This window comes from Leptinotarsa decemlineata, unplaced genomic scaffold, assembly GCF_025532065.1.
Source record: "Leptinotarsa decemlineata unplaced genomic scaffold, Ldec_3_MD MMD2_tig00026314_RagTag_RagTag, whole genome shotgun sequence".
In the NCBI taxonomy this organism is placed as follows: domain Eukaryota; kingdom Metazoa; phylum Arthropoda; class Insecta; order Coleoptera; family Chrysomelidae; genus Leptinotarsa; species Leptinotarsa decemlineata.
The window spans coordinates 8,437,164-8,463,058 of record NW_027412684.1 but is presented as its reverse complement, the minus strand read 5'-3'; the positions used below and the strand labels follow the sequence as shown (position 1 = coordinate 8,463,058).

Sequence of the window (25,895 nt, the reverse complement as noted above, 5' to 3'; positions counted from 1 at the left end):
TATCGCCCAGCTGATGCCGTGCAGAAAGATGAAGTTGAACCATCAGGCACCTGTGCAACGTCTTTCATTTGGAATATTCGTCGCAAGTAATTTCTTATACATCAAAAGCAGAAATTGATTTCATTTGGTCGGCATGACCGTCGATAGACCGATTTTGCAGTAATTGCTCCTTGTCAGTACTGGGAAGGTAATTTCAGACGAAAGAAATCGTTTGAGTATCCCGAACAAACAAAATTAATTCCAACTAATCAAAGCTCAGAGAAAAAATGAATAATAAAAAGTAATAATATCATTACTCGGAGATCATAAGCTCTATCTGCAGTTGATTCAGTAGGATATCCACTGCGCCACCTGCACTCAACGATCACTGGTGGGTAAAATTCAAACTTCAACCACAGATAAACAGCCCAATAAACTTACCATTAATCACAAAACCACAGATTAAGTGATAACTTAATCTGTTCTTTCACATTATGTACTATCAAATAGCCGATTTCCGGAAATGATAACTGTCACTATCAAAAATGGCAGAAATGTTTACTTTTGGATAAAGATTTTTCCATCAATATTATTCCGAATATACCGAAATACGAAGTAGCTGCCTCCAACCGTCGTCAAACTGTCATGCTCAGTGCTCATGTTATTTGCCATGATTGCCAAATCCCAAATCTAATATCACAACATCTAACAAGAATTTGAGATTTGACATTGACGCTAGTGACAGACATTTTGTTTTTATTTTTTATAAATATTTCCTCAACATTTCTGAATTTGCAATGGAACAAATCTCAAATCCTCTAGTATATTTGGATTTGAATTACGGGGGTGCGAAAGGTTTGTTGAATCCAATTCTACTTTACCTATGTAATGTATAAAGATGCTATTGTGTTGAATAAAATTTGTTCTCTAGCTGGAAGGGTCCTTATAGAATTATTCAGGGATAAAGTTCCCAAAGCAGCTGAAAATTTTCGTGCACTATGTACAGGAGAAAAAGGCCTAGGCAAAAGAGGAAAACCTCTTCATTATAAAGGAACTAAGTTCAATAAAGGTATGCAAACGTTTCCAATAATTTTTGCAGTGGAGTTATTTGGTGCCATACATATTCCCTTACATAAGTCATTAACATTTTTATTGAAATATTAATTGTAAGAGTAAAAATTTTCTTTATCGAGTAATTTTTTAATTTCAATGGAAACTTATTCAGGCTGAGATCTTTAATGGAGTCTGGCAATTTATTATACATTTTTGGAGCAAGGTAGTTCACACCTTGTTCACACATCAAACCATGGAGAGTGATGTAAATATAACTTTTATGTCTTGTATAATAAGCATGCAGATTAAAATTCATGACAAAGGAAGGTCAATGTTTATGGGTGAATATGTATAAAGCAGTGTCAATATATTGAGGTTCATGAAAGCTTCTCTGCACTCAGCTCTATATCCAAGACAATTCACAATTGTTACTGCATTACATTGTAAACGAAATATAATAAATGCAGATGCTGCATGGGAGAAAACACTGGTTTAAAAAAAGTTTAAAGAAACTGCATATATATTAAATAATGCATTCACCTAGGTTAGTGTGGAGAACTACACTGTATAAAAATTGCTAATCAAGCAGAAAAACGGGCTCAGGAAGAGGGTAAACAAGTGATTATAAATTCTCAAAGTATCAGAAATATGCCTGTATTGCTTATATATTATTTATATATCTACATGCAATGTTTTCAGAATTTATTGATTTTACAAATTAAACATTGATACAATCATAAATATTCAATGACAAATTGTGGTTACATCTTTCTGTCAACCAATTTCAAACAAAAGTCAATGTTATAAGTATTATTCTCAAGAAATTTTTGTAATGAATAATAATTTTAGGCAAAATATTCATTCCTTAAAATATAATTCTGCTGACAGGTATTTTTCAGCCACAGTAAAATAAAAATATTCATTTATATATTTCTGAAAAGAAAAATTATAAATTTATAATTGCACCGATGTTACAGATGACGTTTGAAACAAGTAGGATTAGCAGGGTGAAGATTTGTAAACAAAAGGTAAAATTGTTAGTGAACAATTAAAAAAATAATTTTGATCATTGGTTTCCATACATATAAAAAAAATGTGAAAAAAAATTGTGACAGGGTTTTCCACTGCATATTTTGCAAGCTTCAGCTTTCTAAGAAGTGAATCAACAATATTGAATTATATTTTTAAAATAGACCAAGATGTCAGTAAATGATTGAATGTTGGTTGATATTGTATTTATAAACCCATTAGAATTTGAGGTTGATGACATCTCCCCTTACGAAGACGCCATCTATGGGACCGACAGAGAACTCAATCCTTGCTGCAAGGCAGCTAGTTGGGCTCTGGTCATCGACATTATAAATTAATTTTGTTTTTCTTTCATTCAATTTTTAGTTTAGTTGAATGCATAATTCCATAGGAAATATTTCACTCGTTTCACGTCACTATTCATAATAAATAATTGTTTGAATTTTTGTAGTTATATCTATGTGCATGGTGCAAGGTGGAGATGTTGTTAATAACGATGGCTCTGGTGGAGAAAGTATATATGGAGATATTTTTGAAGATGAGGACTTCAGTATAAAGGTATTATCCATATTATCCACCATACCAATTGCAAGTTGTACATCCAACAAACTGGATTATGCACTATCCTACTGCATGCATTGAAACACTAAGGCAATTATAGTCAACTTTTTTGTTTTCAACCATACTTCAGAACCTGGCCACTGATAAATTGGTTAAGGCTTTCGTGGCCGAGATTTTCAGTGTTACTATGTTTATTCAGGTTTGAAGGCCATCTTATGCACATCTATGGCCATTGAAATCCATAAACATTCGGAAAACTACAACAGAAGTGAGGAGGCGGTAAAGTTTAACCGGATTTGGAATCCCATACTAGGAGATGCTAAAGTGCCAATTGCACAATGCAGTGTTACGTCATTAACAGGTAATAACACTTCGGTCAACAGCAACACATCAACAAGAGAGACGAACTACTTGGGTCAACATAAATACAACCTACGGACTAAAAATCTCCAGTAATCGGTAAATCCTCAAGATGAATAAGCCTCTGAAGAAGCCAGCCACTCGTGCTGGCAAAACGTTAGGATGCAGTTCCAAACTACGATGGCCTTCAAACCCAAATGAAGATAGTAACACTGAATCGTCAATTCATGCTGGGGTAAAAATATATAATAAACTTTCTAATTTAATGAAGGCATGTAATACTCTCGAATTCAAAAAATTGTTGAAAGATTTCTTATTGACTTTAGTTTATTATACAGAGTGGCCACTTTTTTATTGGGATTGTATTGGTAACTTTTAAACCGTAGAGTTAGAAGGTCGGTCACATGGAGAAAACGTTGCATTCATAGCAGCATTGTCAAGTAATTTAAATAAATTACGAATATCAGGTCCGGTTATTGAGATATCATAAAAAAGTAAATTCTGTCATTTTGATTATTCTTTTTTCCCTACTTCATTTCAAAAATTATCAAAAAATATTTCAGGTATTTTTTATTCGATAGTAAATTCTCCTCAATTTAACTTAAGTTAAGAAATGCCAAGGATTTCAAATGGGAACTAGGAATTCTTCTATTCAATGCTTTTGTTAGATAAAAGCTCGAATACGCTTCAACAATTTGGAATCCGCAAACAGCATTTCATTCAGAGATGATAAAAAAAATACAGAAGAAATTCCTTAGGTACACCTACTTCAAAAAAAAAGAGTCCCTCTCTATGATCTCCTATAGGACTCAACTAGAACATTTTGACATGCTAACCCTGTCGGATCGTCGAGGCTTGAATGATGTACTATTTATATTCATCATATTTATTCAGATAATAAATTTACCTGAACTCCTCAGTGTGATCAATCTTCATGTTCCTAGTGCTAGTCTAAGAAATTGCAATAGGGTTTTCTATGTAGACACCCGATCAGAGTCTCCACTCAATCGCTGCCTTAGGCAAGTGAATGATCTAGTCGTAAGTCACCAAAGTCTTGATTTTTTTTTGCTGTGATGAATTAGAAATAAGACAGTCGTTTAAAAAAAATGTGCCATATATACCTGTTTTTATTAACGTTTCTCTTGTACGTAATTTTAGGTGTTTATTTACTCTGTGTATTTTTAAAACCATATATTTTATGTACCATGACATTGACTGTATACATGTAATCGGGTGTAAACCTGTTTGGAATGCAGTTTAAATAAAATCTATCTATCTATTAATCAGATTTCAAATTCAAATTTTCGTACTCTCTGGGGCACCCTCAACCTCGTTATTTTCAATACGGACCTGCATATTTTATAACAGTTTTCGAAATAACTTTTCACGCTGGATGCAACGATATATCATACAATGCCATTCAAAGTTGGTTCTCAGGTGATTTTGACCCCTACCCAATTTTTTTGGTTCCGATCTGTATTAAATTTACCTTCAGTTTATTTAACAACATGCAGCACATTTCGTTAAGAAAATCAACTCACTCATCTTGAACTGAATGGATTTTATCAGAATCAAAGGCAGAAACAAGTAATAATTATTTACATATTTTAAAAGTGGAGAAAAACTCAATTCATAATAATTAAATGACACCATCATTTAGTCACTTTTGAACGAAACTATCATGATAGTTTCATTCAATTATTATGAATTAGGTTTTTCTTCTCTTGAAATATATAAATAATTTTTATTTGTTTCTTCTTTTGATTCTGATACGTTGCATGTTGTTAATTTAACTAAAGGTAAATTTGATACAAATCCGAACAAAATAAATTTGGATAAGGATCAAAATGACTTGAAAATCAACATTGAATGACATTGTATGATATAACGTTGAGTTCAGCATGAACAGTAATTTCGAAGTGTCATAAAATATGCAGGTCCATATTGAAAAAAATATGGTGGATTTGAAATCTGATTACGTCAAATTGAGGAGAATTTACTATTGAATGAAAAATACATTTTTTTGATAATCTTTGAAATAACGTGGGACAATAAAAAAATCAAAATGACAGAATTTACTTTGAACCACTCGACAGTGCTTATATTATTATGAATGCAACTTTTTCTCCATTTGACCGACCTTCTAACTCTTATGATTTAAAAGTCACCAATATAATTACATTAAAAAAAGTGACCACTCTGTACATCACAAGAATTTTTCGATGACCGAGTTTTTGTGGATATCTGTGTTAAATAATCTTTTTCTTTTATATTTTAATCTTACATTTATACATTTTCATTTATATATGTGTGGACATAATAAAAAAAAATCAAAAGTTAATATATAATTTGAACTGTTAATGCAGATTTGATAATAAATATGTAAACAAACGCGTAAATATACATTATATAAGGTGTTCCAAATTGAACCGGCACCATTGCCGACTCAGTTATTATTGATGCTACAAAATCGATTAAATGGGCAAACTAGTAGCATTTTCAATGGCCTCGATGCCGAAAAAAAAATGTACAGTCGCGTTTTCAAATTATTTCATAAAATGATATTTTTTTAAAATGGAACATCCTATATTTCATTATGCATATCGATTCGTAATAACATTCTCAACAACAAAGCTCTTATCACCTTTCTTCCTTAAATTGAAAATGAGCGATTTATGTGGATATATTCATTTCTTTCACTAGTTCAAAAAAATTCTTTGTTTTGGCGAATAAAAAGCTATGAAATATCGAGGAAATGTTCAAAAACACCGCCTTCTTGTTGGGCCCTTCTCTTGACACTACATGTTGCTTTCAACACAATTCGGCCATCAATTCTATTAATTATAGTTTCAATATAATTTTTCATTTCATCTACATTATTATGTTCTATTTTGTACACCTCATTTTTCAGAAATCCTTAAAAATAAAAATGTAGAATTGTTTCCAAAGCAGTGTGGCAACTTTTTTTTACGCCACTGAAATTATGTGGTGGTGCTCCATCCTGCTGAAAATAGGTCATCTGACGAGCCTCCAGATCAAGATCATCGAAAAACTCTTCCAACACTCACATTTACAAATTAATGTAACAGGGTCCTTTCAAAGAACCATGGTAGAGAAATGGGCTGATAATTCTGCCTCTAAATAGACCACACCAAACATTAATACTAAATCGTCTTTGCTGATTGGGGGATGGATAAGAAATGGATTATGTTGACTCCAATAATGAAAATTCTTTCTATCATACATCCCACATTTTGAAAAATTAGTCTCATTGCTCCATATAATATTTATGTAAAAGTTTGGATCTCATCTGCATTCATTCATAAAACACCAACAAAACCCCAATCGCCTCTCAAGGTCACCAGGTTCTAGTGTTTGCACTGGTCTTAACTTATAAGGAGAAATCTTATGTTTCTTCAGAATTCTTTGAATAACAGACAGTGGAACAGCTATTTCTCTAGATAAATCTCTTATGGAATTATTTGGATTTACCTCAAAGTAGGCTAAAACGTCAGTTTCTGTATCTTCATATATTACAAAACGTTTTTTAGTTCTCTTCTCAAAAAATTTTTCATTGTTCCTGAATCGACAATAAAGCACAGCAAAAAAACGCTGATTAGGTAATTCACGATCGGGGAACGAATTGTTGTAGTGTTGGAGTGCTCTTACGCTATTTTTCTTGCAAACAAAGTAGGATTTTAACATATCACATTTTTCTTAACAGGAAAATGGCACTTCGAAAAATATTCGAACAGTAGTTGAAAGTTACAATAATTTATGACATTGTCATGATATACTTGAGAATATTTGACAAATACAAGGTTTCAAGACAACATGATTACTCAGAATAATTCTGTTTTATCAAATCAAACACATTTTTTCCCACCGCATATATTTTGAAAACGAAACTCTCATTTTTTTTTTGTTTTTGGCATCGAGAAGGCCATTAAAAATGATACTAGTTTACCCATTTAACCAAATTTGTAGCATCAATAATAATGGAGTTGGCAATGGTGCCGAATTAATTTTTAACACCCTGTATAATGTATATTTACGTGTTTGTTTACATACTTATTATCAAATCTGCATTAACAGTTCAAATTATATATTAACTTTTGATTTTTTTATTATGTCCACTTTGGATAAACATTTTATTAAGTATAAATTGGCTATAGCTTTTTCGAAGCTTTTATTTACCTTACCATTTTTTTTGTAAGTACCAGATTTGTTACATCTTTATTCTTGTAAGTACCAGAGTTGTTTTATATTTTAGTAAAATAGTCACTAGACATAAGGATTTATTAATATTTTGTATTTCACACTTTGCTGAATGTTTTGTAAAATTGTAAATTGTAATATAGACATCAGACATGAGCATTCAAAAATACTTTGTAGTTCCTCACACTTTAAGTATGTTTTTGTAAATTGGCTTTGCCGTTGAATAAATAAATAAATTGAGATGTTGGATACCATGTAGTTGGTTTATAAATGAAAAAATTTCTTTTTTTCTATACATCCAGTAATGCCTGTTTTTTCATTTATATTTTAATAACAATAATAGGGGAGCCCACGATTCAAAATGGGGATTTACTCGAGCGTCATATAGACATATTAGGTTGCAAAGCTTAGATGATAAGAAGAAAAAAATTTTATATAATATATACCTTTTCATCGGTGGGGGAAGCGGCTATAGATTTTTAAATACGTGAAAAAATACTGTTGCATGGACATACTCGAGCGCGTCAGATATTGATAGCATCAATGTCCTACATTTACATAATGCGGGTGGTTGTACGTAAGAGTTAAAAGTGACGAGCGCGTCAGATTTTCTGAGGAGGTGTTAAGTGCAACAAAAAAAGCTCTCATTCAATAATCTGACGATTTCGATCTGACGCAAACTCACGGCCATTATTATAATGTGCAAAAAAAAATCGCCATTTTGAAATACTCAAGCGCGTCAGATTAAGATATATATCGTTCATCTTTATGTTCTAGACGACCTGTCTCATAATCTGACGATTATCTAGAGGGATTCGCCTAATCTGACAAAAAAAATTAAATTATTGAACTTAATTAATTGAAAAGCTCAGAAAATAGCATGCAAATAATCATTTGTATGTTTTTTAAGTAGAATACCTACTTGTATTTATAAGAAAATAATTTTTTTAAATGCTCAAAAAAATTTTATTTTTCATAATCAATTGATCAATTAATCATCATCTTCATCACGAACGAGTCTCTGTGATCAGCTGTGATGGCGTCATGGCAACAGAATTCAGAATGGGGACGGAGTGAGAGAGTAATAGATAGAGAAAAAGTGAAAGAGGAATAGAAACTCGAAGAGGAAAATATAGGTATCGCACAGCTGCACGCATTAAACTTTATCGACGAATTTTTGTTATTTCGGCTTGCGGAAATCGTCAGATTATATATTTTTCGTTATCCTTGAATTATTTCCTTCAAAATAAAAAAAATTAGCTTCGTTCGAGAATGTCGAAATTATATTATTTTTTTACAATTTTGCTGACCTCCCCTTTCTTTACGTCACTCTCAAATTGTCAGATTACTGGAATATACACTTTTTAGCATGTAATCACTTCACCCTACCTTAATCTGACGCGCTCGAGAATTTCTGATGAATTTCACGGGCGGCCTTATATATGAGGCTCATATTTGGTGGAAGCACTTAACTTGGTACAAGGTATCCCCCTTTATATTAATCTGCCGCGCTTCAGTAAATCCCGAAATCCCCGCTTGGGCTCCCCTATTACAATATTTACTTGGAAGAATGTTCTTAAAAAAAGAACCTATATAATGAATTTGACATAAAACTTACATAAGTTACTCATTTAAATAGCATTATATACGTGGATATATATCTACATCTAAAGCATTACATACACTAATGATTTTTTTTTTTCAGCATGAGGAACCTGGCATGGTAGGAATGATGAACTCTGGACCAAATTCAAATCAGTCACAATTTTATATAACAACCCAACCATGCTACCATTTGGATGATACAAATATTGTGGTTGGTCGAGTAGTCAAGGGTCTCCGTTTAATCACGGAAATGTCTGAATATCCCAGGGTTAATGATCGTCCATTAGAGGTATGTAAAATATGTAAATTATACAGTTTTATAATCTAACTTGGAACTGATGAATCAGATGACCTCTGTGTGGAGAGAATCATTTATTTATTGCCCAATTAGGGCTACACACTGAAAGAAATGAATGAAACGAAAAACATGTATTGCTGAACTGGAATTACGCCATAAAATAATGCCGTAAGAAATTCTACTATGAATCAGAGAATAGTAGATGTTAAGTAGAACATCTACATTACAAATCCGTTTCATCTTCCTCAGAAGGAATAATGTTAATGTTATTCTAATGTAGAATTTCTAAACTTCCAGTTGGTATGTTGTAAACTGTTTGGAACATATGCATAAATACCATTCCATAACATCTAGCCTCTAACATTCCCTCATTATGTAAATCAAGTTTGACTCATTATGACTTCACTGGTATCAAAAACTCTGTATTGTAAAATCTCTTCTTGAATATGTGGAACCCATCATTTGCATGTCCTAAATTATGTTCAGGGAAAATTCCTAACATGATCAATGTTTATTACTTCACATTGAATCTCATTATTCTTTAAACGACATTTTTTTGTGTAGGACTCAATATTTTATAATGTTTTTCTGGGTTTATAACCTTGCACAATCTGAAAATATAACTCACTAGAGAGTCTGCTGAAGTATAGAAAAGTTATTGTGTAATATAAACTACTGGAAAGTCCAACTAGTCAGTAACTTGTCGTATTCATAAATTTTGTCTACAAATTGAAAAATATCAATTGAAAACATTGAATATTGATACTTAACTTTCTTAGGTGGTTAATGTTTTGGAAAACAATCCTTTTTCGTTTTTAAAAACTGTATTCACTATGAAAATCTCGCCTCAAACTGATATTTCTAATTTCTGTTGACACAAGTTTTGAAAACGGAAAAGGATTGTTTTCCGAAATATTAACCACTTGAGAAAGCAAAGTATCAATATTTAATTTTTGCAATTGATTTTTTCAATTTGTGGGCAAAATTTATGAATAAGACAAGTTATTGACTAATTGGACTTTCCAGTAGTTTATATTAAGCAGTAACTTTTCGGGAAGAACTTTTCAGTTTGCTCTTCAGCAGATTTTCTATTGATTTGTCTTTTATTTTCAGATTGTGAAAGTTATAAACCCAAAAAACAATATAAGAAATGAATTTCATCAGTTCGGACTTCCCTTGACTAATATGATATAATTTGATTTGAAATTCCTGAAAAAACAAATAAAATTGAAAATGAATAGCTGAAAATAAAAATTATATTGAGCAAAAAAAATCTGAAATAAAATTACACTGAAATGAAAATTAGGCAAGAAATTGAAAATTTTAAGATTTCAAGCCAAGTTACTTCCCGATGTTTCTATTATTAGTATCCACAGTCATTACAATTGTCAAGACAATTGTGGATACTAACAATTGATACGTCGTGAAGTAACTTTACTTGAAATCTTTCAATTTTTAGTTCATTTTCATTGTTCAATTCTCAGTTGAAATTTTTATTTGATTTTAATTCAATTTCAGGGTTTTTTTGCTTAATATTAATGTTATTTTCAGCTATTTTTTTTTAATTTTCCCTTTTTTTTGTTCTTTCAGGGATTTCAAATCATATTATATCATGTCATATTAGATGCTGGAAGTCCGAACTAATGAAATTTACCATGAAATATTGTCAACCACCTGCAAACAAACAGGAAATTGTATCATAAAAACAATAATTGAGGTAAGCGATTTAATAGTAATAAAGGGTTCCAAAATATTTCTTAAAACTAGCATAGAGAAATTATTAATAATTTATAATTTATTGTCGATATTAGGTAGTTCTGACAAAACTTCGTATTCACTGACATGCACCAATTGATCCTTAAGAAATAAAGCAACATGTTTTCATCACTTTTTTGGTGGTTGCATTTTGAATAGTTTCCAACTTGCTAATAGGCATTAGATTTCTTGTTTTAACTGAATATTCATTTTTGCAGCTTCTCATGATTGAAAATTGTGGTGAATGTAAACCCGGCGAGTCTTGGAACATAGGCGAAAATGATGAAACTGAAGACATTTATACACCTTGGCCAGATGACTGTGAAGAGGAGTTCCTCAAAAATCCCATAGTTGCGGAACTAACTATAAATAACATAAAGAATTCAGGAAAACATTTTTACAATAAGAACGAGTTTATAAATGCAGAAAGGAAATACACAAAATGTCTGAGATATATTGACTGGACTTTGACACACAAGATAGAGATTGATAAAATTGAAGACATTCAAAGTGTTCTTCTATTGAATTTAGCAGCTGTTAAATTGAGAAGGCGTAAATATAAAGAAGCTATTTTATTATGCAATGAGGTAAGGAAAGCCAGACTATAATACCTACATGAAACTATAGTACAAAAGCATTGCATTTTTGACCTAATACCAAATTTGGGTTGTTGCAATCTGTCATAAATCTAATTAATTGTATTGGGATGGATCTCGAATTCAATGATCAGACTGTACTTTGAATAACTTTTTTCGAGATCAATTGCCCTAACACCAAACTGATATTTTTGCACTCGACGCGCGTTTCGCCAACAAAGTCAGCATCCTCAGGAGAAGAAAATTGAGGATGCTAACTTTGTTGGCGAAACGCGCGTCGAGTGCAAACATATCAGTTTGGTTTTAGGGCAATTGATCTCGAAAAAAGTTATTCAACTTTCACACCTAAGTTTCCAATCTCATCGTTATTTATGTACGGACTTTGTTAAGAAAGAAACATTTTGTTTGAAATTTAAAATACTATGATCCAAAGTGATACATTTCAAAATAAATGAATAAAGTGTGGTCAAAAGGCCCTCTATTGAGAGTATTGATTCACAACTATCTGGAAAATCCATATCAAATATTATATTATTAATCTTTTGTAAGCGACAAAAACTCTTGGGAACTCTTGAAATAAGCTTTAGAAAAGTAGACACTTAAAATCCACATCCATCTAGATCTAGAGTATTCAACAGAATGGTATTCTGAATCAAGTTCATTATGGACTTTTTGAATTTAGCAGCTCTGGGTTAGAGTTTCGTCAAAAGCCGTTCCTAAAAACATAACTTCACTTGATGATCAAATACTATTTTCTGTCACTCGAATGCTCAGAAATGGAAATATGTATCAACAGGTTGATATCTTTAGCAGCTCCACAAATACCATCAAAATTGAACTGAGTCGCATTATTTTCTGAAACATTTCCTTTGAATATTCTATACTATTTCATCATTATATTGCTTTTTTATACTATATATCATATTATTATTATTGTGATATGTATTTATTATCTTTAGTTCAGTTAAAGATTTTTCATTTTTCTCCATGACAAAATTGTACTGTGATTTTTATCACTATATTATTGTATTGCTTTTTTTATATTGTATTTATTGAACTTAATTTAGTTAAGATTTCATAAAATATTTTTTTATAACATATTGTAATTGGGACTACCCATTAAATAAATGAATAAATAAATATTTATTTTGCATGAATTACTGCTGCAATCTCTACTAATGAATGATTTTTGTGAATTAGATTTTGATATAAAAAATCGAATTGAAATCCAAAAAGACTTCCAGTGTATTCAAATGAAAAATCATGTTTTAGAATCAGTGAGAAATGTAATTCACTTTAACTTTTTCAAGGGAATATTTATTTATTTATTTTATTCAACATGTAGTCCCAATTACAATTTGTTATATAAATAAATGTTCATAAAATCTCAAACTAAATTAAAGAAAATAAATACCTAATACAATATAAAACGTTATACAATAATATAGTGATAAAATCGCAGTACAATTTTGTTATAAAAAAAAGTTTGTAAAATCTTAAACTAAACTAAAGGTAATAAATACATAACACCATACTAATAACATAAAACAAAATACAATATAGTAGTAAAATCACAGTACAATATAGTGGTAAAATACAAAATAGTGGTACAATATTAAAGTATAAAAAAGAAAACAATATAATGATTAAATATAATAATAATATTTATTGCTTTCTTTAGGACATCCTAATATACATACATTATTTTAAAAGTATATAAATAAATGACATATAATTAACAAAAATGATGATATGATAGAAGAAGAAAAAAGAAACGCATTTTTCAACGATTCCAGAATGGTTTCAACATGAGGATATACAAAACAAACATATTACAAAACAGAAAAAAGAAAATCAGGGATGAGATTTTATGTTCATGAGTTTTTTTTAATTGGAAAACATTTATTGAATCTTTCAACGAAAGTGGAAGTTTGTTATACTAATTCAAACCTTTATAAAATAAAGACTTCATCGTACTAGTCAAATCAGTTCGAAAAGGTGGAATTTTTGGGAGCTACTCCCTCTTGTTAAGGGGTTATCGATTTGAGATTTATATATACAGAACTTTTCAAAATAAGTTGAAAGCAAGTTATGTGTTAGTTTGAAAATGAATATCATTGCTAACTCGTACAAAATTAGTACAGAATAATTGAAGGAAAAGTTTCAGGAAATAATGCGACTCGATTCAGTTTTGATGGTATTTGTGGAGCTGTTAAAGATATCAACCTATTGATACGTATTCCCATTTCTGAGCATTCGAGTGACAGGAGAGAAAAAAAAACAATTTGTGGAATGAAACGGTATTTTAAATATTTCGGAACTGACTTTGGTCTGTCTGTTGACATTCAAATTAATAAAAGATAAAATCTCCTATATCAGATTGTCTGGTAGGAAAATAAAAAAAAATATTTCCTAAAAATGAAACGCTCTAATTTACATACGTTCCAAAAAATTCAATAATTTTGGGTCGATGTATAATACTATTTTTGACCTATATCAATAAATTTGTCACAACAATATGCAATGAAAATGACTAGGAAGACGCCCTCTATGTCTGTAACAGAAAGTTAACATGGCTTATTGCAAAACATTTTTTGTGAAGCCAAGCTGCATTTTCTTTAACCGGGCAACTAAATGAAACTACTCTGGATGAAAAGTTGGTGAGTTTTTGTTGATCCAATAGATGGCGTCTTCCTAGCGGAAATCAGAATGCTCACTTCTAATGATTCTCCTTTTATATTTCATAGCATATGAGAAGTTTGAATGGAGATTCACGATTACTTCTCAACCTAAAATGTTGCATTTTTGAATTTGCCAGGTGCTCGAAGCAGACAAATGTAACGTGAAAGCTTTGTACAGAAGAGCTCAAGCAAGGCTGGCTTTGATGGAATACGATAAAGCACTGGAAGACATTAACAATGCCTCTATTTTGCTACCAAACGATAAGAATATTCAGGAAGTCCAACGTGAAGCTAAAAAAGTCAAATTGATGTACCTGAAAAATGAAAAAAAATTCTATGCTAAAGTATTCAGTTAATGTGTTGGTAATAGTTTCTGTCAATCGCCAAAACTGAAATGCTTTGTTTTTTAACCGAATATAGAAAAGTAGGTTGTTATCTTTATGATAGTATAATTTGATGAAACTGAAACATATGTGTACATTATAATTGCTTTTTTCAGGAGGTACATAATATGTGATTGATACAATAGCATTCAAACAACATCTAAAGTTCCATGTCTATTTTTCTATAATATCAGCGCTTGGAGGGGGGCACCTTTTTGTCTTTTTGGCCGCAGCCTTCAGCCAAGTACACTTGCCATGATCCCCTGACCTAAGCTCTAAGGATTTCAGGGTTCATTACCAGTTCGTTTGCCACAGTAGGTGCTTTGTATTGGATCTCCATCAAGTAACGGCCAAATCAATCAGAAAATGAGAGGAAGAATCACATGCTGTTGAAGTCCAAAACATTAAGTCATGGCAAATAACACAGGGCCATTCTAATGTTGTCTTGAGGGCCAAAAGTTTTAAACTGAATTGGACCCGCTTCGTTAATACCGATTTTCCTCTCTGCTCTATTGGGAATGTTCCAGCAAGAATTTTTCAAGCGACTCAATAACACGTCTGATTCACAAAATTAGATTTCCTTCTCCTTCTCTCGGGTTGAAGTGTTTCCTTCACCGCCCTTGTGACAGTTTTGGTTCCAGACTCACAAAGTTTCGACTCACCGAAAAAGTTAACCTGCAAGAAAGACGTCGTTCGACCTGAATAGATTGTTTTCAAACTATTACAGAGTGGCTTTGATGAAAGCTAATTACTACTCACGTCCACGTAAGCTATTGAAGTGTTGGAATTTTATGCCAAGAATCCCCTATCGACAATAATTTGGAAGACAGCACCAATACTTCGACCTCCAGTTAAATGGCTATTACTATTGTTATATGCATAGTTGAATAATGATTCATTTCGCTCTGTAAGTACTCGTTGACTGTCTAGACTTCCCAGACTAACTCTTTGTTTGTATATATTTATAGAAACACCAAAAGCTTTTTCCATGTCCCAATCAAATTGTTGACCACGACAGCAGCATAAAAATATCATTTCACATGGTTATTCTGGCTTTTCCGACTTCTATTTTTCATCATGTATTTCATCTTGATGCTACAATACTTTTTTGCTTCATCTCACTCTTCCAAAAGCCATCACAGTCCTTCTGAGTCATGACTTCTCAGCGAAAACAAAACTTATGCATTAATTAGAAAGGTCCTTTTATCACTCTTGGCGAAAAAATGTATTTCAACTTTTCGGAATTTTTCTTCCAGAATATTAAAATCCAGTCCTTTGTCAAATACATTACCCTTTCAATAACTCTTTTCCGCACATTTGTCGGCATATTTCTTCCCAGTTCCTCATAGAAAATATGACTTGTATTTGTGATTTGAAAAATGCATTGGGATTTGAATGTAATGGGAAATGAGTTGATGTGTCTTGAACTGCAAGTTTTCGTCGTGGCTTGGCGAAAACACTTTTTAAAAAGGAGTTGAAAAATTTAGAAATTGGAAAATGACAAATTACTTTATTCAGTGTTGTACAAAGGATAAGTAAAGAGTGACGAGAGGCGTCATTACAAACAGTTTTATACAAATGCTTATCAAAATAGGGCTGATACAGCATCCGTCCGGGAAGTCGCTGTGGTGGGCGTTTCTAGAGGACATTGAGGTCACACGAGTTCCATAACTCCCCCATCCTTAGAGCGAAATTCCGGGGTTAATTTCGGAATTTCGGGAAGTTCCTTGGGCTTCTCCTTCTTTTGGGGCATCCGGTATGGCAAGGCATCTAATTGGATAGAATCGATAGGCTGCATACAGGATGGCTATAAAAAATATAACATATAAAATTATAGTCCAAATATCAATTGATTTCTGATCGATTGGTACATCTTAAATCTTCTTTATTTCTTCTTTCTTGATTTCTAGTGTTTCTTGAATATGCTTCATTTCGTCCAGGTTAATGGCTTCCAGTTTAATTGGGTTAATATTTTGAAATTGAAGATTTAAATATGAATAATTATTTTCAAAATTCAATTTTGGAAATTTGAATGGTTTAAATTCAATTGTAGGGTTTTGAAAAGTTCTCATTACTGTATTGTCTATTTTCACTTCACATTGAAAGGTGAGTTCTAAAATAAAAGTTCCTTGGAGAGGAATTGATTCTCTACTATTTTTGCAAGTTTGTTTAGTGACTTTTTGGCTTGGTGTGATAATGATCCATTTATTTTCTTCAATTTTCTGTATTTTTGTTCTATTAATCATTACAGGCACTGGGTTACAGTTTGTTAGTTTCTTTGAATATTTGAGCATCTGGATTTCACAAGGGGCTTTTTCTGTGATTACTTCTGGATTGTTCAATTGGCATAAGAATTCTTCATTTATGATTTCATTGCAGCTTGTGTCGAAAAGTACATAGTTTTCTTCATTTAGGATAAGATATTTAGATTTAGGAATAATCGTTTTAAAGGAATTATTCTTTGGAGTTGGTAAGGAGTATAAATGATAATAATTATAGTTCTTCATTTCGACTATCGGTATTTCAATAATAAAGATTATTTTGTTATGTTTCGAATATGCTTTGATATCGATTATCTTCTCAAATAGTAATATGTTTTCTATTTTAGGTTCAAAGGGTAATTTACTTGTAGTCAAATATTTGGGAATCTTTTCGACTTCTTTTATTATCTCATTTGGTACAGCCATGGAATTATGAAAAATATTCAGCTTCGAAAAAGTGATAGCAATTTCTATTTTCTCTAAGATATCATAAATTGCTTGGAATGCAGTGGTTATTTGTGAAATCGTTAATTGTATTATTAAGAGTTGATTCATTTCAAGATTCTTGACTTCTTGAGTTTGTATGAGTTTTTCAATGATTTCTAATCGAGAGTTCAAGAGTTCTTGATTATGCATAAGAATTTGTGTATTGTTTCTAAAATTATCAATCGATCTTTCTAAAAGTGTTATTTGATCTGATATGAGAGTTTTCATTTTGTTTTGATTGGATGAGAGTATTTCAATCGCTGTGTCATATTTTTCCGTGTCATTTTGGTCTAAGTTACCAGTTATTGATCTGATAATTGATCCTAATCCATCAATAAGTCCTCGTTTTTGCTTTCTTCTGATTGAAGGATTAATTTGATAAATTTGCGTTATTATTTTCTTTTCTAATAATTCTGTCAAATAATATGAGTTGTAAAATTCAACTTGATAGTTACTTCCTTGTGTTTTATTATCAATTGTACTTTTTAATTGGTGTAATCTGTCTCTTAAAATATTAAATTCGTTTACTATGTCTGTTATATCGAATATTTGAATAAATGACCATTGGTCTATTTTATTTTGAGCGTTTCCTAGTTTCAGTGGTAGTAATCCGGGGTTATCATTAAGTTCATGAAATGTTGGTGACTTCATTTCTGCTTTGCTTTGGATGAAGAGTCTGAAATAAGAAGTTTCTTTCTAAGCTCTTTAATATGAACAATTTCCTTTCTATCTGGGTATTGTTTACTGGTAATTTCTACTCTATTTCTATCTAATATTTTCGTTATAGTATAAGGTCCTATAAATTCATTAAGTTTTTTATTTCTTTCCTGTGGATTTTGTTTAAATACAGTTAATCCTACTTGGTAATCATTATTCGTGTCACCGTGTATATTTGTTTTTTCAACAATTTTCGCTTTCTTGGTTTCAATTAGTTTTTTAGTGTTATCATAAACGTATTCTAATTTTCTTTTATGATTTTCAGCATAGTCTGTGAAAAATGAATGAGGTGTGAATAATTCGTATGGATCACGTGAATTTGTGTGTCCAAACACTAATTCAAAAGGTTTGAAGTTTGTTGCACTATGTATAGATTCGTTATATCCTATAATAGCATAGTCCATAAGGTCTTTTTCTTCAGGATATAGTTCTTGTAATATTCTTAAATGTTCAATAATTGTTGAGTGAAATCTTTCAGCTATTCCGTTAGATTCATGGTGTTTAGGGGTAGTAAAGTGAATTTTTATTCTATGTAAATTTAATATTTCTTTCACAGTTTCATTATTAAATTCTGTTCCGTTATCTATTATTGAATTTTCTGGTATTCCAAAAGATGAAGAATATTTAATTAGGGCGCTGCTAATGTGTATAGCGGTTTTTCCTGATATTGGTATTGCTTGTGCAAATTTCGTAAATGCGTCTACTAAAGTTAAATACATTTGTTTATCATATTGGAAAATATCTATATGAACAATTTGAAAAGGTTTTGAAGGTGTTTCCGTTAACATAAGTGGTACATAGGGGTTTTTTCTAGCATATTTTGCTCTTTGACATATGTCGCATGAATTTATATAGTCTGTTACTGTTTTCTTCATATTGATCCAATAATAATTCTTTTTTAGTTTTTCTAGGGTTTCATCTATTCCTCTATGATTTGATTTACTTTCGTGATGTTTTGTAAATAGGAGTTGATCGTTTTTTTCAGTTACGGTATTTACATTTTTTGTGCATCTTATTATTTTAGGTCCTTTTTCTGAAATATGTTCTAAATATACTTCATTAAAATCTCTATAAAGTTTTTCTGTATGAAAATATATGCAATAAGTTTTGTTCTGAATAGTATAATCTCTAAGAAATTCAAGTATGAGATTTGCATTATTTTTCTCTGGAATTTTAACTGTATAGAATCTATGGTTTTCATAGTTTTCATGTTTTACTTTTAATATTGGGTAAATATGTGGGAATACTAAAATTTGATTAATTTTATTATTAATTATTTCATCATGAATTTTTATTCCTTCATTTGTCGTTTCATTTACGTTACTATGTTGGGTATTATCTGAATCTTCTTCGATTGGAGGTATTTGTTCTTTAGTTGGTGGTTTAATTTGAATGTCTGATAGAATTTTTACTTTTTGTTGAGTTTGGGGTTTGCTAGAATTCTGTATAGGATGTTCTGATAAGTTTCTCAATAATGACATGGTTTCTTCGACAATGTCGCCTGGGTTATTAATTATAGATTCATTTTCTACTGCGTTAATTTGATTTCGGGATAATGCGTCTGCGTTTGTATTTAATTTACCTTTTTTATACATTACTTCATAATCAAATTCTTCTAGTTTTAATCTCCAGCGTACTAATTTTGAATTGGGTTCTTTCAGTTTAAAAAGCCAAACAAGTGGGCGATGATCTGTATAGATTGTGAATTTTCTTCCGAAAAGGTAAGGTCTGAAGTATTTACAGGCCCATACAATTGCTAGTAATTCTTTTTCAATTGTACTATATTTTTGTTCTGTTTCGTTTAAAGTTCGTGAGGCAAAGGCTACTGGTTTATCTGAACTGATTGTTCCTTGGGATAGAACAGCTCCTAATGCTACGTTTGATGCATCGGTTGTTAAAATAAATTTCTTTTGAAAGTCGGGATATTGTAATATAGGTGCATTAATCAAAATATTTTTACACATGTTGAATGCTGTTATGAATTTCGTATCATGTACTACTTTTGAATCTTTTTTTAAACATAAAGTTAATGGTTTTGCTATTTTTGCAAAGTCTTTGATAAATTTTCTGTAGTATCCTACAAGTCCTAAGAAACTTTTAATTTCTCTATGTGTTTTTGGGATTGGAAATTTTTTAATAGCTTCGATTTTATCGGGGTTTGGTTTTACTCCGTCTGGCGTTATTACATGTCCTAAATAACTAGTTTATTTTCTCAAAAATTCTGATTTGTCTAATTAGATTTTAAAATTAGCTTGTCTTAGTCTTTCAAATACGTTTTGTAGGCGTTCTAAATGTTCTTGTAAAGATGTACTGAAAATAACTATGTCGTCTAAATATACTGAGCATGTTTCATTTTGTAGACCTCGTAATATATTGTCCATTACTCGTTGAAAGGTACTGGGGGCATTTTTTAATCCAAAAGGCATACGTTTATATTCGTAATGTCCGTTTTCCGTTGAAAAAGCAGTTTTTTGTATGTCATCAGGGTGCATTTCTATTTGGTGAAAACCGTTTGCTAAGTCTAATGTGGTAAAATAATGACTTTTTCCTAATTTGTCGAGAATAACGTTAATGTTTGGTAAAGGGTATTTATCGTCTATTGTTCGTTCATTCAGTTTACGGTAATCTATTACTAATCTCCATTTTTTTTGTCCTGAGGCGTCTGATTTTTTTAGAACTATCCAAATAGGGCTTGAAAAGGGTGATGTTGATGGTTGAATTATACCTTGCTGTAGCATTTTTTGAATTTGAGTTTTAACTTCTTGTTTATGAATTTCAGGGTATCTAAAAGTTTTTGTATAAATTGGAGTTTCGTCTGTTAAATTTATTTTATGTCGAATTTCATTTGTAAATGTTGAAGGTAATTCATCATTATAGAAAATATCTCGATATTTGTAACATAAGCTTTTTATTGCTCGTTTTTCTTCTAAATTACAGTGTTCGAGGCGAAAATTTTTTAAATTTGCTTTTTGAATGTTGTCTTTGAAATTGTCTAGTTCTTCATCAGTTTCCATTTTTTCGATAAAATTTACTTCTATTGTATTTAATAGTTCGACTTCGAATGGTTCTTCTATGGATATTTCGATTGGAAAAGTTTGTGCGTTGGTAATAGTAGTATATGCAAAATAATTTTCTATGTTAACAAGTGCTTGAGGGGATTCGACTAAATCATCATATTTCTGATATTTTAAAAATCCTAAACCTTTTTCTTTGTTTACGGGTATTTTTACTATTTTAGTTGTTCTGGGTGGAACAATAATTAAATGGTTTTTTATTTTGAGACTTTTCTTTAAATTTGAAAATTCTTCTGTTTCATACACAATGGGTATTTTAGCTAGGGGTGTTATTATTTGTTTTTTCTCAAGATTTACAGAGGCTTTAATTTGTTCGAGGAAATTTATATATATAAGTCTGTCATATTTATTACTAAAATTGAATAAAAAGAATTTATGTTTCTGATTTATTTTGAATTGTTTAAAGATTGGAATAATTACTACTTCATTATGATAACTTATGCTGTGTGCTGTCTGAATATTAAAGTCTTCTTTTAAAATATAATTTTTATAAAATTTGTAAGCTAATTGAGGTTTTATAAGGCTTCTAGTACTTCCTGTATCTATTAAAAAGTTTGCGTTTAATTCGGGGATGAAAATATATGGTAGATTGGCTTTAACTAAATATGTTATTATGTTTGGTACAGTGAGGTGTCTTCCTGTTGAAAATTTCGTGTTGAATTTTCATTTTCGTGTTGGTTTTCAAAATCTGGGTTTTCTGGATTCTCAGCGGTGTGAGAATACGATGGGTTTTCGTTAATATAGGGGTATTGGTAATTTTCGTATTCTTGTTGGTAACAAAAGTTTTCATATTCTTCTTGGTTTTCGAAATAATAATTTTGTGGGTCATATTCATCAAAGTTGGAAAATTCATGGTTGAATAATTCGGTTGCATGGTATTTGTTTTGCGGATTTATTTTTGTATTACCTGAGGATGTGTCCATAGGTTCTGGTTTATAATTCGTTTTAAATTGACTAGGTTGTTGGGGATTTCTCATTCTTTGACTTTGTTGATTTAAAAAGAATGGGTGTTTTTGTGTTGGAAAATTGTTATTCGGTTTCCATTGAAAGGGAATTCTTTGACTATTCATTGTTTGATGAAAAGGTTGAAAATTCGGTTTCACATATTGAGGTGGTCTATAATTATTTTGGATATTCATAGGGTATTGCGGTTTCTGAAAATGAGGATTGGGTTTTTGTAAAATAGGTTTTTGGTTTGATGGGGTAACTCTCGTAAATGGTTTGTAATTGTGTGTATTCACGCTATTTGATCTGTTCTGTGAATATAGAAAATTTTCTTCTTCTATTACTAGAGACATTGCTTTTTCTAGTGAATCTGGGTTTCTAAGTCTAACATTATTTTGTAGGTATCCTGGTAAATTTCTTATGAATGTTTTTAAAGCTAAATCGTCATAATTGTTAATTTGTAAAATTTTTTCTTGTTGTTGAATCAAGGAGTTATTGATTTTTGAAACAATAAGGCTTCTTGAATCCTGGCATCTCATTCCAAAATTATAAGGTGATTCGTTTTTCTGTGGTGTTAAAGAAATTAGATCTTGAACAAGGCAATCAAGATTTCTTTGATCTCCAAAACTTAATTGTAAAGCAGCTTTAATATCTGTCCACGTCTTTAATTCTATGCGAGAACCAATGAGTGTTAAGGCTCTTCCTGTTAATTTACCAATTATTGCTCTTAATAAAAATTTATTTAATGTTCGATTGGTCTGACTTTGAAATGTTGCAATTAAATTTTCACAGTTATCTAAAAATATTCCTAAAGTATGAGGATTTCCTTCATATTGAGGTATTGTGTCAATATGTAGTCTTAATAGTTGAAAGTTTGTTTCAGGCATTTTGTGGTTTTCTTCAAATGAGTTTTCTAATAATCTACTTAAATTATCTAAATCGTTTTCAATGTTCATAAAATTTGTTCGCGCAAATTGGATGAAAATCGAAAATCAGAAGGTAATTTTTGGAAATTGGATAGGTTGGGTTGTACTTAAAATCGACTTACAGTAGTAGTATCGTTGCTTTCATTTCTTTGTGAAGTCTTTCTTCTGGTTTCTTGGTTTTCTTCTTAAATCTAGGTTGCCAATAGGATTTCCAGCGATGATTGTCCGTAGTCCCTGGTCTTCTTGAAGTCGGAATTGGCGATTCCTGTCCTCTTCCGGCAGGTTTTCCAAAGTCTCAGCTTTCCAAGTGATTTTTTGCCAATGAATCGTTGATACGAACCGAAAATATTGTTTCTAACGGAAACTTCGTTTGACAAAATCCTACCGACTGCGCCAGTTTTCGTCGTGGCTTGGCGAAAACACTTTTTAAAAAAGAGTTGAAAAACTTGAAATTGGAAAATGACAAATTACTTTATTCAGTGTTGTACAAAGGATAAGTAAAGAGTGACGAGAGGCGTCATTACAAACAGTTTTATACAAATGCTTATCAAAATAGGGCTGATACAGCATCCGTCCGGGAAGTCGCTGTGGTGGGCGTTTTTAGAGGATATTGAGGTCACACGAGTTCCATAACTTGCATCATGAAAGTAAAACAGCTTGTTTCATAACAACCTTTTTGACACGAGTTTTTTCAGTTTTGGTGTTAGATTGAACTATTTTGAGATATTTTCTGTGATAGTTCGTAATTTTTAAATGTGTGTATATATTACTATATATCATAGTTCTTATACTTACTGTAAGTGTATATCTTATTAGTTGAAGTTATATTTCTGTCAATTTTAATCAGGTGTGTACAGGGTGTCGCTAATTTGAGGGTGAATGTTGGGATTTCAAAAACTGTAAGAGATAAAGAGTCGGTTAAATTGAGGCAAAAATACGTTATTTGGTACTCTTCAAAATAATGTTCTAAAATCTGGTAAATTCCGAATACTTTCAAAGATATCCTGAAAAAAGCGAAAATGCGGCAATTTCTTTTTTTTTCTGACGTTATTTGAAGCGCTATTGAAATACAAAAACTTTCTCTAGGCATCTTTTTTTTGTTCTACAACATTCAGTTCTCAGATTCTAAATCCGACGTTTCGTTCTTCAGAAACCATCATCAGCTTTGTTTTCATATGGATCAATATAACTAAATACACAATTAATGAATTGTATTAAAAACGTAACTTATTCCTGATAACACTAAATTTATATCGTTTAATGTCCAAAATCTATTTCCCAGAATTTCAGTTGAAACTCCTAGACAAAACCATGTAACTTGTAATAAAACAGGAAATTTTAGATTTACTTACTGTTTGTCTATCTCAAATTTATTTTCAATTTGAGAAAAAGTTTTATTCATGCAGTAAAGGACTGATAATGAGAAACCCGTTGAGTCCTTTGCTGGCTGAAATTTTCATTGATACAATATAAATGAAGGTTTATTGATAAATCACACCATCTACCCAACTAACAATATAAAATGAAGGTTTATGGATAAATCATACAATCTACTCAACTAACAATATAAAATGAAGGTACAAAATTACAAACAATGTACAAAATTACAAACAATATATAAAATTACAAACAATGTATAAAATTACAAACAATGTATAAAATTACAAACAATGTATAAAAGCCCCCTCAACCCAGCTACATGGATGAACGTGGTCAAAAAATAGGGGGCGCCACAGATCCAATAAGATTTTTTTTTTGATTTCGGAATCCATATTGGATTTTTTTAATTTTTTTTTTATATTTCTCTACGGTCTGTCCATATCCTCTTCCGAATGTTTTTTGGGTCCTCTTTTTTCCATTTTTTTCCCTTGTTGCACTCCTTTTTTTCATTTTGGCTTTTTTTGAAATCCTGGTGTCTACATATTTTTTTTTCTTCTATCCATTTTACTTTCATGTGATTTTTCGAATTTTTCAATATTCCTATGAACTTCTTCACTCAAATCATCATCATAACTATCATATTCTTCCTCCAAATGAGAACATTCTTCAACTCCATCATAATCATCCTTCAAAGGAGAACATTCTTCAACTCTTCCTGCTTCAAAGGGTCCTCTTTTGTCAGTTCCAACACAATCATCTTCCAAATAAGAACATTTGTCAACTCTTCCTTCTGCAAAGGGTGTACTTTTGTCAGTACTGTCCATATATGCTGTTTTGAATTAAAATAAATAAAATTGTCAACACGTATAATAACAACACAGACACAGTAACAAAATCAATCTAGAGTTCTAGAGAATGAAATCCATAATAACGTTGTCAACAACGGTTACCAGGTAGATAATATCGACTTCATTCCTTCTAAAAAACTAAGAAAACAAGCCATGGACCAGGTTATATCTTGGTAAAATTACCAATAATATTGCTTGGAAATGGCTTACAGAACAAATTATAATTTAAGCAAATTCATTAAAAACAAAGATAAAACTTCAGTTTCGGATATACCACGAGTATCTTACTTGACTTGTGGCTCTTGAACAAAACTTTATATTGTCCAAACAGGGAAATTTTTCGAATTTGGGACACCTTGTACATAAATTAACGTTCGTCACGGTAAAGTATCATGTATTTATTCTGTAATTCTCTTTATATTTGTGTAATAAAGCTGTTATTTTAAATTTGCTTCCATTCCTTCCGATCTCTGTAATGTTTTACAATAAAATTATAGAAAGTGTGAGAGAAAAAAGACAATTCAACAATGAAATACTTGAAACCCATGAACAGAATTTTTTGAAATTTACACTTTTTTTTTAATCTGACTTGGGTTTATTATGTTTTTCCTTCCAAATTTCCAAGCCGCGTATATGACTCTTTTATTGGAAGTTTTGTATTTTCTTTGAAGCTGAACTAAGTTGCAGAGCCTAATCAGGATTGGTAATTATTACGGTGTACCGAGAAAAGTGCTTCAGAA

At 31.0% G+C, this 25,895-nt stretch overlaps 1 protein-coding gene across 3 annotated transcripts; it reads left to right on the top strand.

Moving 5' to 3' along the window:
* Positions 1–521: 521 nt before the first annotated feature.
* Positions 522–25,602, top strand: Cyp40 (Cyclophilin 40). 3 transcript variants are annotated; one of them, XM_074181438.1, is made up of 6 exons: positions 522–834; positions 911–1,048; positions 2,513–2,619; positions 8,906–9,094; positions 11,077–11,445; positions 14,202–14,436. In XM_074181438.1, exons 1-6 carry the CDS (start codon positions 777–779, stop codon positions 14,298–14,300), a joined length of 960 nt encoding a protein of 319 aa, XP_074037539.1. In that variant the 5' UTR covers positions 522–776; the 3' UTR covers positions 14,301–14,436. The 3 variants fall into 3 exon arrangements, with proteins under 3 accessions (XP_074037539.1, XP_074037538.1, XP_074037540.1); XM_074181437.1 differs by having other exon boundaries at positions 527–834; positions 14,273–25,602; XM_074181439.1 differs by lacking the exons at positions 522–834; positions 911–1,048 and adding an exon at positions 1,842–2,060 and having other exon boundaries at positions 14,273–25,602.
* Positions 25,603–25,895: the final 293 nt, after the last annotated feature.

What these genes read in the sequence shown, in the direction of transcription:
- Cyp40 (XM_074181437.1), top strand. Translation starts at nt 777, where the DNA reads ATGGAACAAATCTCAAATCCTCTAGTATATTTGGATTTGAATTACGGG. An exon ending in ATGAGGACTTCAGTATAAAG is followed by an intron (nt 2,620 to 8,905) that starts GTATTATCCATA and finishes TTTTTTTTTCAG; the next exon opens with CATGAGGAACCTGGCATGGT. An exon ending in CTATTTTATTATGCAATGAG is followed by an intron (nt 11,446 to 14,272) that starts GTAAGGAAAGCC and finishes TGAATTTGCCAG; the next exon opens with GTGCTCGAAGCAGACAAATG.